Genomic DNA, 14,671 nt, shown 5'->3' on the forward strand with positions numbered 1-14,671 from the left:
CAGGGTGAGTGTAGGGTGAGTGTAGGGTGAGTGTAGGGTGAGTGAAAGGGTGAGTGTAGGGTGAGTGTAGGGTGAGTGGAGGGTGAGTGTAGGGTGAGTGGAGGTTGAGTGGAGGGTGAGTGTAGGGTGAGTGGAGGGTGAGTGTAGGGTGAGTGTAGGGTGAGTGGAGGGTGAGTGACAGGGTGAGTGACAGGGTGAGTGTAGGGTGAGTGTAGGATGAGTGTAGGGTGAGTGTAGGGTGAGTGGAGGGTGAGTGTAGGGTGAGTGAAAGGGTGAGTGGAGGGTGAGTGACAGGGTGAGTGACAGGGTGAGTGGAGGGTGAGTGACAGGGTGAGTGGAGGGTGAGTGTAGGGTGAGTGGAGGGTGAGTGTAGGGTGAGTGACAGGGTGAGTGTAGGGTGAGTGTAGGGTGAGTGACAGGGTGAGTGTAGGGTGAGTGTAGGGTGAGTGGAAGGGTGAGTGACAGGGTGAGTGTAGGGTGAGTGTAGGGTGAGTGACAGGGTGAGTGTAGGGTGAGTGTAGGGTGAGTGTAGTTTGAGTGACAGGGTGAGTGGAGGGTGAGTGTAGGGTGAGTGTAGGGTGAGTGACAGGGTGAGTGTAGGGTGAGTGTAGGGTGAGTGGAGGGTGAGTGACATGGTGAGTGACAGGGTGAGTGTAGGGTGAGTGACAGGGTGAGTGTAGGGTGAGTGTAGGGTGAGTGGAGGGTGAGTGACATGGTGAGTGACAGGGTGAGTGGAGGGTGAGTGTAGTGTCAGTGTAGGGTGAGTGTAGTTTGAGTGACAGGGTGAGTGTAGGGTGAGTGGAGGGTGAGTGACAGGGTGAGTGACAGGGTGAGTGTAGGGTGAGTGACAGGGTGAGTGTAGGGTGAGTGTAGTTTGAGTGACAGGGTGAGTGTAGGGTGAGTGTAGGGTGAGTGACAGGGTGAGTGTAGGGTGAGTGACAGGGTGAGTTGAGGGTGAGTGACAGGGTGAGTGGAGGGTGAGTGACAGGGTGAGTGGAGGGTGAGTGGAGGGTGAGTGACAGGGTGAGCGGAGGGTGAGAGACAGGGTGAGTGACAGGGTGAGTGTAGTTTGAGTGACAGGGTGAGTGGAGGGTGAGTGGAGGGTGAGTGTAGGTTGAGTGACAGGGTGAGTGGAGGGTGAGTGTAGGGTGAGTGTAGGGTGAGTGACAGGGTGAGTGTAGGTTGAGTGACAGGGTGAGTGGAGGGTGAGTGACAGGGTGAGTGACAGGGTGAGTGGAGGGTGAGTGGAGGGTGAGTGACATGGTGAGTGACAGGGTGAGTGTATGGTGAGTGTAGGTTGAGTGACAGGGTGAGTGGAGGGTGAGTGGAGGGTGAGTGTAGTTTGAGTGACAGGGTGAGTGTAGGGTGAGTGTAGGGTGAGTGGAGGGTGAGTGTAGAGTGAGTGTAGGGTGAGTGAAAGGGTGAGTGACAGGGTGAGTGTAGGGTGAGTGTAGGGTGAGTGACAGGGTGAGTGACATGGTGAGTGACAGGGTGAGTGGAGGGTGAGTGGAGGGTGAGTGACAGGGTGAGTGTAGGGTGAGTGTAGGTTGAGTGTAGGGTGAGTGACAGGGTGAGTGTAGGGTGAGTGTAGGGTGAGTGTAGGGTGAGTGACAGGTTGAGCGGAGGGTGAGTGACAGGGTGAGTGACAGGGTGAGCGGAGGGTGAGTGGAGGATGAGTGGAGGGTGAGTGGAGGGTGAGTGTAGGGTGAGTGACAGGGTGAGTGTAGGGTGAGTGTAGAGTGAGTGGAGGGTGAGTGTAGGGTGAGTGACATGGTGAGTGTAGGGTGAGTGTAGGGTGAGTGTAGGGTGAGTGTAGTTTGAGTGACATGGTGAGTGACAGGGTGAGTGTAGGGTGAGTGTAGGGTGAGTGTAGGGTGAATGGAGGGTGAGTGTAGGGTGAGTGTAGGGTGAGTGTTGTTTGAGTGACAGGGTGAGTGTAGGGTGAGTGACAGGGTGAGTGACAGGGTGAGTGGAGGGTGAGTGTAGGGTGAGTGTAGGGTGAGTGTAGTTTGAGTGACAGGGTGAGTGTAGGGTGAGTGTAGGGTGAGTGACAGGGTGAGTGTAGGGTGAGTGTAGGGTGAGTGACAGGGTGAGTGGAGGGTGAGTGACAGGGTGAGTGTAGGGTGAGTGTAGGGTGAGTGTAGGGTGAGTGACATGGTGAGTGACAGGGTGAGTGTAGGGTGAGTGTAGGGTGAGTGACATGGTGAGTGACAGGGTGAGTGTAGTTTGAGTGACAGGGTGAGTGTAGGGTGAGTGTAGGGTGAGTGACAGGGTGAGTGTAGGGTGAGTGTAGGGTGAGTGACAGGGTGAGTGGAGGGTGAGTGACAGGGTGAGTGTAGGGTGAGTGTAGGGTGAGTGTAGGGTGAGTGACATGGTGAGTGACAGGGTGAGTGTAGGGTGAGTGTAGGGTGAGTGACATGGTGAGTGTAGGGTGAGTGTAGGGTGAGTGACAGGGTGAGTGACAGGGTGAGTGGAGGGTGAGTGACAGGGTGAGTGTAGGGTGAGTGTAGGGTGAGTGACATGGTGAGTGACAGGGTGAGTGTAGGGTGAGTGGAGGGTGAGTGACAGGGTGAGTGTAGGGTGAGTGTAGGGTGAGTGTAGGGTGAGTGTAGTTTGAGTGACAGGGTGAGTGTAGGGTGAGTGACAGGGTGAGTGACAGGGTGAGTGGAGGGTGAGTGACAGGGTGAGTGTAGGGTGAGTGTAGGGTGAGTGTAGGGTGAGTGTAGTTTGAGTGACAGGGTGAGTGTAGGGTGAGTGACAGGGTGAGTGACAGGGTGAGTGGAGGGTGAGTGACAGGGTGAGTGTAGGGTGAGTGTAGGGTGAGTGGAGGTTGAGAGGAAGTTCCGTGCCGGTCTCGCGTTTCCTGTCGCCACCACGAGGGTGGAAAGCACTGCCCGGTGCGACTTGGAGCACGGAAAACACTCCCCTAGCAGCAGCAGTAGCATCAGCAGCAGCAGCAGTAGCGGCAATAGTAGTAGCAGTAGTAGCAGCAGTAGTAGTAGCAGCAGTAGTAGCAGCAGTAGCAGTAGTAGCAGCAGTAGTAGTAGTAACGGCAGCAGCAGTAGTAGCAGTAGCAGCAGTAGTTGCAGCAGAAATAGTAGCGTCAGCAGCAGCAGTAGTAGCGGAAATGGTAGTAGCATAGTAGTAGCAGTAGTAGTAGCAACAGTAGTAGCCGTAGTAGCAGCAGTAGTAGTAGTAGCAGTAGTAGCAGCAGTAGTAGTAGCATAGTAGTAGCAGTAGTAGAAGCAGTAGTAGCCGTAGTAGCAGCAGTAGCAGTAGTAGCAGTAGTAGCAGCAGTAGTAGTAGCATAGTAGTAGCAGTAGTAGAAGCAGTAGTAGCCGTAGTAGCAGCAGTAGCAGTAGTAGCAGCAGTAGTAGTAGCATAGTAGTAGCAGTAGTAGCAACAGTAGTAGCCGTAGTAGCAGCAGTAGCAGTAGTAGCAGTAGTAGCAGCAGTAGTAGTAGTAGTAGCAGCAGTAGTAGCAACAGTAGTAGCCGTAGTAGCAGCAGTAGCAGTAGTAGCAGCAGTAGTAGTAGCAGTAGTAGCAGCAGTAGTAGTAGCAGTAGTAGCAGCAGCAGAAATAGTAGCGTCAGCAGCAGCAGTAGTAGCGGAAATGGTAGTAGCATAGTAGCAGCAACAGTAGTAGCAGCAGTAGCAGTAGTAGCAGCAGTAGTAGCAGCAGCAGTAGTAGCAACAGTAGTAGCAGCAGCAATAGTAGCGTCAGCAGCAGCAGCAGTAGTAGCGGTAGTTGCAGCAGTAGCAGCAGTAGCAGTAGTAGCCGTAGTAGCAGCAGTAGTAGTAGCAGTAGTAGTAGCGGCAATAGTAGCAGTAGTAGTAGCAGCAGTAGCGTCAGTAGTAGCAACAGTAGTAGTAGCAGCAGTAGCAGCAGTAGCAGTAGTAGCAGTAGCGGCAGTAACGGCAGTAGTAGCATAGTAGTGGCAGCAGTAGCAACAGCAGCAGTAGTAGCAGCAGTAGTAGCGGCAATAGTAGCAGTAGTAGCAGTAGTAGCAACAGTAGTAGTAGCAGCAGTAGTAGTAGCAGCAGTAGCAGCAATAGTAGCAACAGTAGTAGCAGTAGTAGTAGCAGTAGTAGCAGTAGCGGCAGCAGCAGTAGTAGCAGCAGCAGTAGTAGTAGCAGCAGTAGTAGTAGTAGCAGCAGTTGCGGCAGCAACAGTAGCAGTAGCAGCAGTAGTAGCAGCAGTAGCAGCAGTAGTAGTAGCAGCAGCAGTAGTAGCAGTAGTAGTAGCAGCAGCAGTAGTAGCAGTAGTAGTAGCAGTAGCTGCAGTAGCAGCAGTAGTAGCAGTAATAGTAGCAGTAGCAGCAGTAGTAGTAGCAGCAGTAGCAGTAATAGTAGCAGTAGTAGCAGTAATAGTAGCAGCAGTAACAGTAGTAATAATAGCAGCAGTAGCAGCAGTAATAGTAGCAGCAGAAGTAGCAGCAGCAGAAGTAGCAGCAGCAGTAGTCACAGCAGCAGTAGTAGCAGTAGCAGCAGTAGCAGCAGCAGTAGTAGCAGTAGCAGAAGTAGCAGCAGCAGTCGTAGTAGCAGCAGTAGCAGCAGCAGTAGGAGCAGTAGTAGCAGCAGAAATAATAGCAGTAGTAGCAGTAGCAGCAGTAGTAGCAGCGGTAGTAGCATAGTAATGCCAGCAGCAGTAGAAGCAGCAGTAGCAGCAGTAGTAGTAGCGTCAGCAGTAGCAGCAGCAGTAGCAGCAGCAGTAGTAACAGTAGTAGTAGTAGCAGCAGCAGTAGTAGCAGTAGTAGCAGCAGAAATAATAGCAGTAGTAGCAGCGGTAGTAGCATAGTAATGGCAGCAGCAGTAGCAGCAGCAGTAGCAGCAGTAGTAGTAGCGTCAGCAGTAGCAGCAGCAGCAGTAGCAGCAGTAGTAACAGTAGTAGTAGTAGCAGCAGCAGTAGCAGCAGTAGTAGTAGCAGCATCAGTAGTAGTAGTAGCAGCAGTAGCAGCAGCAGTAGCAGCAGCAGCACACGCGGTAGAAGGGAGTGAGATGTAACAGATGGAGATTAGTCCACCCACGGGGTAGAAGAGAGTGAGATGGAACAGATGGAGATTAGTCCACCCACGGGGTAGAAGGGATTCAAATGGAACAGATGGAGATTAGTCCACACACGTGGTAGCAAGGAGTGAGATGGAACAGATGGAGATTAGTCCACCCCATCTGTTCAATCTCACTCCATTCTACCACGTGTGTGGACTAATCTCCATCTGTTCCATCGCACTCACTTCTACCACGTGTGTGGACTAATCTCCATCTGTTCCATCTCACTCCCCTCTACCCCGTGTGTGGACTAATCTCCATTTGTTCCATCTCACTTCCTTCTATCCTGTGTGTGGACTCATCTCCATCTGTTCCATCTCACTCCCTTCTACCACGTGTGTGGACTAATCTCCATCTGTTCCTTCTCACTCCATTGTACACCCGTGGATGGACTAATCTCAATTTGTTCCTTCTCACTCAATTGTACAGACGGAGATTAGTCCACACACGTGTGTATAATGTAGAGAGATTGAACAGATGGAGATTAGTCCACCCACGTGGTAGAATGGAGTGAGAAGGAACAGATGGAGATTTGTCCACCCACTAAAGAGTTATTTTTAAATCCCCTCCACCGCCTTCCCCTCTAAAAAAATAAAACCCCATTGTGGAATTGAACTCAGTTACACAACACTTCCTGCACGCTCCGTGCGTCGATGTGATTTCATTAAGGTGGGCACATTTATAATTAATACTTTTATATATTTGAAAAAAATATATACAGTATATGCAGGATGTAAAGTGCGTCCAGGCGAGTGATCCTCGCTAACAGCACTTGCCCCGACAGTTTGTGGAGGCTATACCGTGGGTGTGGGGATCTTTGTCATTGTGTGTCTGTGTGTGTCTGTGTGTGTGTGTAAGCTCACAGAGGCACGTACGTGTGTCTGTGTGTATGTGAGTGTGTGTGTCTGTGTGTATGTGAGTGTGTGTGTCTGTCTGTGTGTATGTGAGTAAGTGTTCTTGTGTGTGTGTGTATGTATGTAAGTTAGTGTGTTCTTGTGTGTGTGTGTCTGTGTGTACGCGGTGCCGGACGGGCAACTCTGTCGTGGACAGTGCTGTGGGGGGAGGGCCAATTCCGATTGGCCTCTCCCCTCATGGCGTCCGTGACCACCACAGTGGCTAAACGGGGGGCTCTGGATGGATGCGAGGGGCCGGTAACCCCTCCACCTTCAAAAAATTACCACAAAACCACGACTGAAATATCTAACTAATAAGCTTGTGCCGGAGGCCCTGGGGGGACAGGCGTCTATGACGTCTCCTGGCTAAACCCCAATTGGCGGAGCAAGGAGATTTAATCTCTACCCTCGGGGCTCCTCCAGAAACAACGAAAAGCCACTGCGTGTGGCCACGTGGAATGTTCGAACGCTCACTGCGGAGGAGAGGCTGCCACTCCTCTGTCGGGAGCTGGACCGGTACCGCCTGGATCTCTGTTGTATTCAGGAGGGCCGATGGACCGGTTCTGGTTCCTGCCACCATGAGGGTTGGACAGTCCTCTACTCGGGGCAGCAGACTGCCAAACAACAGGGTGTGGCTCTTCTTTTGAACAAAATAATGAAGGGTGCGTGGGAGCGTGGCAGTGAGGTGTGGGAAGCTGTAAGCCCCAGGCTACTTTGGGCTCGCATTCCCATCAACCGGAGGCGAGGAGTGGTAGTCGTGGTTACTTATGCCCCCACCGAAGACGAACATCCGTGGAGAGATGCATGCAAAGTGGATGAATCAGATGCCTTCTATGACCTCTTGTCACAGGTGCTGACTAAAGTGGCCCCTCGGGATAGAGCCATCTTGTTGGGTGAATTAAATGCCCGAGTTGGTCATGATGCTGGCACCTGGTCTGGAGTGATTGGAGGGCATGGGCCAGATTAGCTCAATAACAACGGTAGGAGGCTGCTAGATTATTGTGCAGCCATGGGCTTGAAATTACCAACACACTGTTCTGGCATCGGCGCATCCACACAACATCATGGATGCATGCCGGGTCCAAGCAAGAACATGTGCTGGACTACATAGTGACGGACCAGCGGATACGATCCTATGTCCTTGACACCAGGACCTACCCGTGGAGCTGATCTGCCCTCTGACTATCGACTAGTCATCTGTAAGTTGCGCCTGCCATTCTTCCACTCCGGTGGTCGGTGTACACCCAGGATCCCATTCCAACCTAAAGTGGCCTGGTCTCAGTTAGCTGAAGAAAGTTGCAAGAGAGAATTTCATCATCGCTTGCGGCTGGGGTTAGCATCGTCCCCCACTCCTCCTGATATCAAGGGTAAATGGGCGAGGTTTAGGACTGTGATTCATGCAGCTGCAATGGCTGCTTTGGGTACGCAGTCCAGACCTCCCCAGAGACCCTGGCTGACAGAGGAGGTGTTCAGGATAGTTGAGAAAAAGTGACAGGCCAATTGTCATCGGCTACAGAATCCCACATCAGAGAATGAGGAGGCTTACCGCAGCCTTCGCTTGGAGGTTCGGAGAGCTGTGAGGCACTGCAAGGGTGGGTGGTGGTCGCGGGTTGCTGAGGAGATGGAGTCTGCCTCAGTGGCTCGCGATCACAAATCTCTATTTAACTCCATCAAAAAGTAACCTGCAGCGCCACACCTATTACCATCATTAGCAGAAAAAATGGTGTTCCAATCTACGCCACCCAGGAACAGGTTTGCAGATTTGCTGAACATTTCTGTGAGGTCCTGGGGGAGGGGAAAGCCCTCAGCCAGGAAAACATCGTGGGACAAAGTGGGGATGACCCTACTGAGGCTGTGGTGCCTCAACTATTGTAGGAAGTCACCCCCCTGTGAGTGGCTGTCTGAGGTGCCATCTGTTGAGGAAGTACTGAAGGCGATCCGGAGTCTGAGACCAGAAAAGGCACAGGACAGAGATGATCTCCCAAGCGAAATGCTGAGGGGGGGTGACGTTTGTGCACATACTGCCCTAGATGACATCATAACAACAGTCTGGACCACTGGACGGGTTCCGCAGGATTGGAAGGATGCCCTGGTGGTCCCGCTCTTTAAGAAGGGGGACCGCACAGACTGTAACAACTACAGGGGCATCTCACTCCTCAGTGTGCCGGAAAAGGTCCTGGCAAGGATTATTCAACATCGCCTTGCCATGCACGCTGAGGAGAGGCTTGCGGATCCCCAATGCGGTTTCAGGAAAGGGCGGTCCTGCACAGATGCCATATTTTCTGTCCGTCTGCTACAGCAGAGGTGTAGGGAATTCCAACAAGACCTACATCTCTGCTTTATTGACCTGGTCAAGGCCTATGATACCGTCAGTAGGCCTGGGCTCTGGGTTGTTCTTCGTGCTTTCGGAGTCCCTGACCCCCTGCTCACGATCATTAAGGACCTTCATGATGGTGAGCGGGCCCGGGTAAAACTACGTGGCCGGGAGTCAGAGCCATTGCCTGTACACCTTGGGGTGCGACAGGGATGTCCTCTGGCTCCCACATTATTTAACATCTATTTTGACCACGTAGTTCGTGAAGCCTTCAATAGCCGTCCCGGGGGAATCTCCATTTGGTACAGATATAATGGGAGACTGATCGATGCCCGGGTGCGGTCAAGGGATGGCTCCCTATTGCTCAACCACGTTATGTTTGCCGATGATTTGGTAATAGCTGCTCAGTCAGAGGAGGAGTTGGAGACGCTGCTGCTGAGAGTGGAGCGTGCCACTAAGAGGTGGGGCCTTACCATCAACCCCACCAAAACTAAGCACCTGCCTGGGTATTTTGTACCATAGGACACTCCACCCCCACAACTCCCAATCGGTGATGGGGCAGTTGTGGAGAGAGTGGAGAGTTTACCATACCTGGGCAGTGTGCTTATGACTGGCTCCAGTTTAACAGCAGAGGTCTCACTCCGAATCAGTCGAGCGGCAATATCTTTTCATCAGTTGCGTAACGGGGTGTGAAAGCTACCTGGTCTGTCGCTCCGCACTAAGCTTCAGGTCTTCTCGGCCACGGTCATTCCCTCCCTTCTCTACGCTTGCGAAACGTGGACCCCCTTAATGGAACATCTTCGCCGGTTAGAAACATTTAGGCTTGCCTGCCTACGATCCATCCTGGGTTTAACCAGGCTGGATTGTGTGAGGAGCTCACAAATCCTTGAAAGATCTGGGCAAGGTCCCGTCGGTGAGCTCCTCCGGCAGGCAAGGCTGCGTTGTCTGGGTCATGTAGCCCGCATGCCCAGCCACCGCATGCCGAAACAGCTTTTGTTCGGTCGGATCGAGGGGGTTAAACGGGCGCGGCACGGGCTAGAGAAGAGATGGAGTGATGTGGTACAGGAGGACGTGAAGCTGAGTGGACTTGCGCTTGACTGGTATCAGCGGTGTCAAGATCGGCCTCTGTGGAGGAGGCTCGTGAAGGACTCTACTGGGCAGTTGGAGGCAGTCGCCCTCCAACAACAATGGACGGCGGAGGAGCGACGCTCACAACAACGAGCGGAACACCGGGTGGCTAAAGCACAGCAGGTTGGCACAGTAGGGGCCACAGGTGGTGCATCAGCCAGTCATCTCAGTCATCTCAGTCAGTCGACCCGTGGCACCTGGGTCTGCCCCGTGACCTCCTGCCAGCGGGCGTTCGACACTTCACGTGGCCTCAAGGTGCACATGGCCTGGCACAAGGGTCGTGGTGACGTCACCGCCACTTATTGGCGAATGGCGGTTGTTGTTGTTGTGTGTGTTTGTGTCACTGTGTAGGTGAGTTAGTGTGTGTTTGTCTGTGTGTGTTTGTCTGTGTGTGTGTCAGTGTGTAGGTGAGTTAGTGTGTGTCTGGGTGTGTGTCAGTGTGTATATGAGTCATTGTGTTAGTGTGTGTGTGTCAGTGTGTAGGTGAGTCAGTGTGTGTGTGTGTGTCAGTGCGTATGTGCGCGTGTGTGTGTGTCAGTGTGTAGGTGAGTTAGTGTGTGAGTGTCAGTGTGTGTGTTAGTGTGTGTCAGTGTGTGTCAGTGTGTGCGTGCGTGTCAGTGTGTGTGTGCGTGTCAGTGTGTGTGGGTGTGTCTGTGTGTGTGTCAGTGTGTGTGTGTGTGCGTGAGTTAGTGTGTGTGTGTCAGTGTGTGTCTGTGTGTGTATGCGCGTGTGTGTCAGTTTGTGTGTCAGTGTGTGTCAGTGTGCGTGCGTGTCAGTGTGTGTGTGCGTGTCAGTGTGTGTGGGTGTGTGTGTGCGTGTGTCAGTGTGTGCGTGTGTCAGTGTGTGTGTGTCAGTGTGTGTGTGAGCATGGCGTGTGCTCGGGAAAGATTACACAGACACACACGCACACACACACACAAGTGCATGTGTCTGTGTGGGTGTGGAACTTGCGGTAAGCACCAAATCGGTCAGATCGGAACCAGGAACGAACCGAGGCACTCCATAGCTGCCGTGTGTCAAAAGAGAGACAAAGACGGATCGGGAGAGACACTTGGCAGAGAGGGGTCGAGTGGCGTTACACTGTAAGTGTCTCTGTGTGTCTCTGTGTGTGTCTCTGTGTGTGTGCCTCTGTGTGTGTCTCTGTGTGTGTATCTGTTTGTGTGTCTCTGTGTGTCTATGTGTGTGTGTCTCTGTGTGTGTCTGTGTGTAAGTGTATCTGTGTCTCTGTGTGTGTCTGTGTGTGTGTCTCTGTGTGTGTCTCTGTGTGTCTCTGTGTGTGTTTGTGTGTCTCTGTGTGTGTCTGTGTGTCTGTGTGTGTGTCTCCGTGCGTCTCTGTGTGTGTGTCTCTGTGTGTGTCTCTGTGTGTGTGTGTGTCTCTGTGTGTGTCTCTGTGTGTGTGTCTCGGTGTGTCTCTGTGTGTGTGTCTCTGTGTCTCTGTGTGTGTGTCTCTGTGTGTCTATGTGTGTGTGTCTCTGTGTGTGTCTGTGTGTAAGTGTATCTGTGTCTCTGTGTGTGTCTGTGTGTGTGTCTGTGTGTGTGTCTCTGTGTCTCTATGTGTGTGTGTCTCTGTGTGTCTCTGTGTGTGTTTGTGTGTCTCTGTGTGTGTCTGTGTGTCTGTGTGTGTGTGTCTCCGTGTGTCTCTGTTTGTGTGTCTCTGTGTGTGTCTCTGTGTGTGTGTGTGTCTCTGTGTGTGTCTCTGTGTGTGTGTCTCGGTGTGTCTCTGTGTGTGTGTCTCTGTGTCTCTCTGTGTGTGTCTCTGTGTGTGTCTCTGTGTGTAAGTGTCTCTGTGTGTCTCTGTGTCTCTATGTGTGTGTGTCTCTGTGTGTGTCTCTGTGTGTAAGTGTCTCTGTGTGTCTCTGTGTGTGTGTCTATGTGTGTGTCTCTGTGTGTGTCTCTGTGTGTGTCTCTGTGTCTCTATGTGTGTGTCTCTGTGTGTGTCTGTGTGTCTCTGTGTGTGTCTGTGTCTCTGTGTGTGTGTCTCTGTGTGTGTCTCTGTGTGTGTGTCTCTGTGTGGGTCTGTGTGTCTCTGTGTGTGTCTGTGTGTGTGTCTCTGTGTGTGTGTCTCTGTGTGTGTCTGTGTGTCTCTGTGTGTGTGTCTGTGTGTGTGTCTGTGTGTGTGTCTGTGTGTCTCTGTATGTGTGCATCTGTGTATGTGTGTCTTTGTGTGTGTCTGTGTGTGTCTGTGTGTGTGTCTGTGTGTGTGTCTGTGTATGTCTGTGTGTCTCTGTGTGTGTATCTGTGTATGTGTGTCTCTGTGTGTGTGTCTGTGTGTGTCTCTGTGTGTGTGTCTGTGTGTGTGTCTCTGTGTGTGTGTCTGTGTGTGTATCTGTGTGTCTCTGTGTGTGTGTCTGTGTGTGTCTCTGTGTGTGTTTCTGTGTGTGTCTGTGTGTGTGTCTGTGTGTGTGTCTGTGTGTTTGTGTGTCTGTGTGTGTGTGTCTCTGTGTGTGTCTGTGTCTGTGTGTATGTCTGTGTGTGTGTCTGTGTGTTTTAGTGTGTGTGTCTGTGTGTGTCTGTTTGTGTGTCCGTGTGTGAGTGTCTCTGTGTGTCTCTGTGTGTGTGTCCGTGTTTGTGTGTGTCTGTATGTGTGTGTCCGTGTGTGTGTGTCTGTGTGTGTGTCTCTGTGTGAGTGTCTCTGTGTGTCTGTGTGTGTGTGCTCCGTGTGTGTGTGTCTGTGTGTGTCTGTGTGTGTCTCTGTGTGTGTCTCTATGTGTCTAAGTGTGTGTCTCTATGTGTCTCTGTGTGTTTCTGCGTGTGTGTGTGACTGTGTGTGTCTATGTGTGTGTGTCTATGTGTGTGTGTCTGTGTCTCTGTGTGTGTGTCTGTGTGTGTCTCTGTGTGTGTGTCTGTGTGTGTGTCTCTCTCTCTGTGTGTCCGTGTGTGTCTGTGTGTGTGTGTCTGTGTGTGTCATCCGGTTTCTTGTTGTAGATTTGGGAAAAGTTTTTCCGCACTTTTTCCTCCCGATGATGTTTTGATCGAAACGTTGTACTTTTTTTATTTACTTTTAGTATTTTCCCATCTCCGTGTGAGTCTACCAGTCTCCGTGTGAGTCTACGGGTCTCTGTGTGAGTCTATGGGTCTCCTTGTGAGTCTATGGGTCTCCTTGTGAGTCTACGGGTCTCCATGTAAGTTCTAGATTTGAAGCTTTCGTGACCTCAAGGATCCAAACTCTTTGGTTCTATTCGGTAAAGTCACTTAGGTAAAACAACAAAAATCACGACGTTTCGGCCGCAACACAAGCGGCCTTCATCAGGTGAAGGGACCGGCCTGTCTCGAAGACTGCGCTGCAGTGAAACAGATCCAAGCTCAGACTGCGACCTTTAAGCTGTGTGAGAGGGATTAAGGTGCCTTGACAAAGGAATTAGCGTAAAAAATTAGCATTTGATTTGCGGACTTATGATGAAAGGTGTAGCACAGTGATCGGCACCGGCAGTGCACCAGCCTGTGCTGCGAAAGTTTGGGGTACCACTACTTGAAAAAAATATATACTGTACCAATGAAAATTAGTTTAATGTTTAGTTCGATTTAGAACATCTTTCCAATGGTTGCTTAATTTGAAACCATCTTCTCGGTTGAAATTGTGTCCGTGTTTGTAGATCTGAATTGCCTCGTGAACAAATCTCTGATAAAAACCCGTGGGTTTGCAAAGAACCTTGGTATCGGAGAAAATTATATCGTGATCACCCACAGCGTTGTAACAGTGATCAGCCACGGCAGAAGAATTCGTTCTGCTGTGTTTCAAATCTGATTTGTGCTCGCGAATTCGGTCAGAGACATGTCGCTTCGTCTCCCCGATATAGCAATCACCGCAGGTACAACTCAATTTGTAAACCCCGGGGTACTGTAAGTCAGGAATGACATCCTTCACGGATGGGATCAGATCACGAATTTTATGTACTGTATTGAACCGGACCTGGATCTTGTGTTTGTTAAGAATTTTGGAAATCTTTTTAGTAACGCCTGCTATATATGGTGGTGTGATGGTTTTGACCAGAGTATCAAGTGGTTATTTCTGTATGGAGGGAGAAACAGCTTGGCGGATGGTACGGTCAGAGTAACCATTCCTTTTAAGGGCCAGGTGTACATGTTTTAATTCACTGGTCAGGTGGCGTTGGTCCGAAATGCAATGAGCCCTATGGTATAAAGTTTTGATGAGAGAATTATTTTGGGCTGGGTGGTGGTGGGAATCAGGCTTCAAGTAGGAATCTGTGTGGGTGGGTTTCCTGTAGACAGAATGCCCCAATGAGCCATCAGGTCTCCTCTCAAATAGAACATCCAAGAATGGTAGCTTGCCATTTTTCTCCACTTCCATGATTTGATGGCGGGATGTCTGGAATTGATGTGGTGTAGGAAAAGGTTCAGAGCTGGGAGGCCATGTGGCCAAATGACGAAAGTGTCATCCACATATCTCTTCCACAGGGAAGGTCTGAGGGTGGAAGTCTGGATGGCGTCCGATTCAAATTTCTCCTTGAAAACATTGGCTATCACTGGTGACAAGGGGAAACCCATGGGAGTACCCTAATTTTGCTTGTAGAAGGAACCATTCCAAGTGAAGTAGGTGTTGGTGAGGCAGTGCCTGACCAGCGTAGGTACCTCGGGGTTTAGTCCATGTTGTACCAAATTTTCAATTATTTCAATGGTATCAGGTACCGGGACCTTGGTGAACAAGGAGACCACATCGAAGCTGACAAGGATATCGTCAGGGGACAGTACAACGTCTTTGATCATAGAGAGCAATGGGGCTGAGTTAAGTACTGCTGAGGAGGTCTTGCCAGTGAAAGGTAGCAAGGTATCCGACAGAAAACGTGCTAGCTTATAGGTAGGGGAGTTGATCGTGGATACGATGGGTCGTAGTGGAGTGCCTTCTTTATGAATCTTTGGAAGACCATAGAATCTAGGGGGTCTTGCAGCAGAAGGTTTTAGGGAGGGACGTTTAGTTGGTTCAATGTGAGTCTCCGAGTTTTCCTGTCTACTGTTCTCCGTGTAAGTCTACGGGTCTCCGTGTAAGTCTCTAGGTCTCCGTGTGAGTCTATGGGTCTCCGTGTGAGGAGTCTACGGGTCTCTGTGTGAGTCTACGGGTCTCCGTGTGAGTCTACGGGTCTCCCTGTGAGTCTACGGGTCTCTGTGTGAGTCTATGGGTCTCTGTGTGAGTCTACGGGTCTCTGTGTGAGTCTATGGGTCTCCGTGTGAGTCTACGGCTCTCCGTGTGAGCCTACGGGTCTCTGTGTGAGTCTACGGGTCTCCGTGTGAGTCTACGGGTCTCCGTGTGAGTCTACAGGTCTCCGTGTGAG

At 51.3% G+C, this 14,671-nt stretch overlaps 1 protein-coding gene across 1 annotated transcript in view; it reads left to right on the plus strand.

Annotated features, from left to right (window-relative positions):
* Positions 1-9,430: 9,430 nt before the first annotated feature.
* LOC116938343 (phosphatidylinositol 3,4,5-trisphosphate 5-phosphatase 2A-like) overlaps positions 9,431-14,671 on the plus strand; it is a 117,585-nt gene continuing 112,344 nt past the window's right edge. The window contains exon 1 of the mRNA XM_076054730.1: positions 9,431-10,465. Coding sequence (XP_075910845.1) covers positions 10,251-10,465 — 215 coding nt within the window. The 5' untranslated portion in view covers positions 9,431-10,250. The remainder of the gene's footprint in view (positions 10,466-14,671) is intronic.

Source organism: Petromyzon marinus, chromosome 67 (genome assembly GCF_048934315.1).
Source record: "Petromyzon marinus isolate PM22_M1 ecotype Great Lakes invasive population chromosome 67, UKy_Petmar_22M1.pri1.0, whole genome shotgun sequence".
Classification (NCBI taxonomy): domain Eukaryota; kingdom Metazoa; phylum Chordata; class Hyperoartia; order Petromyzontiformes; family Petromyzontidae; genus Petromyzon; species Petromyzon marinus.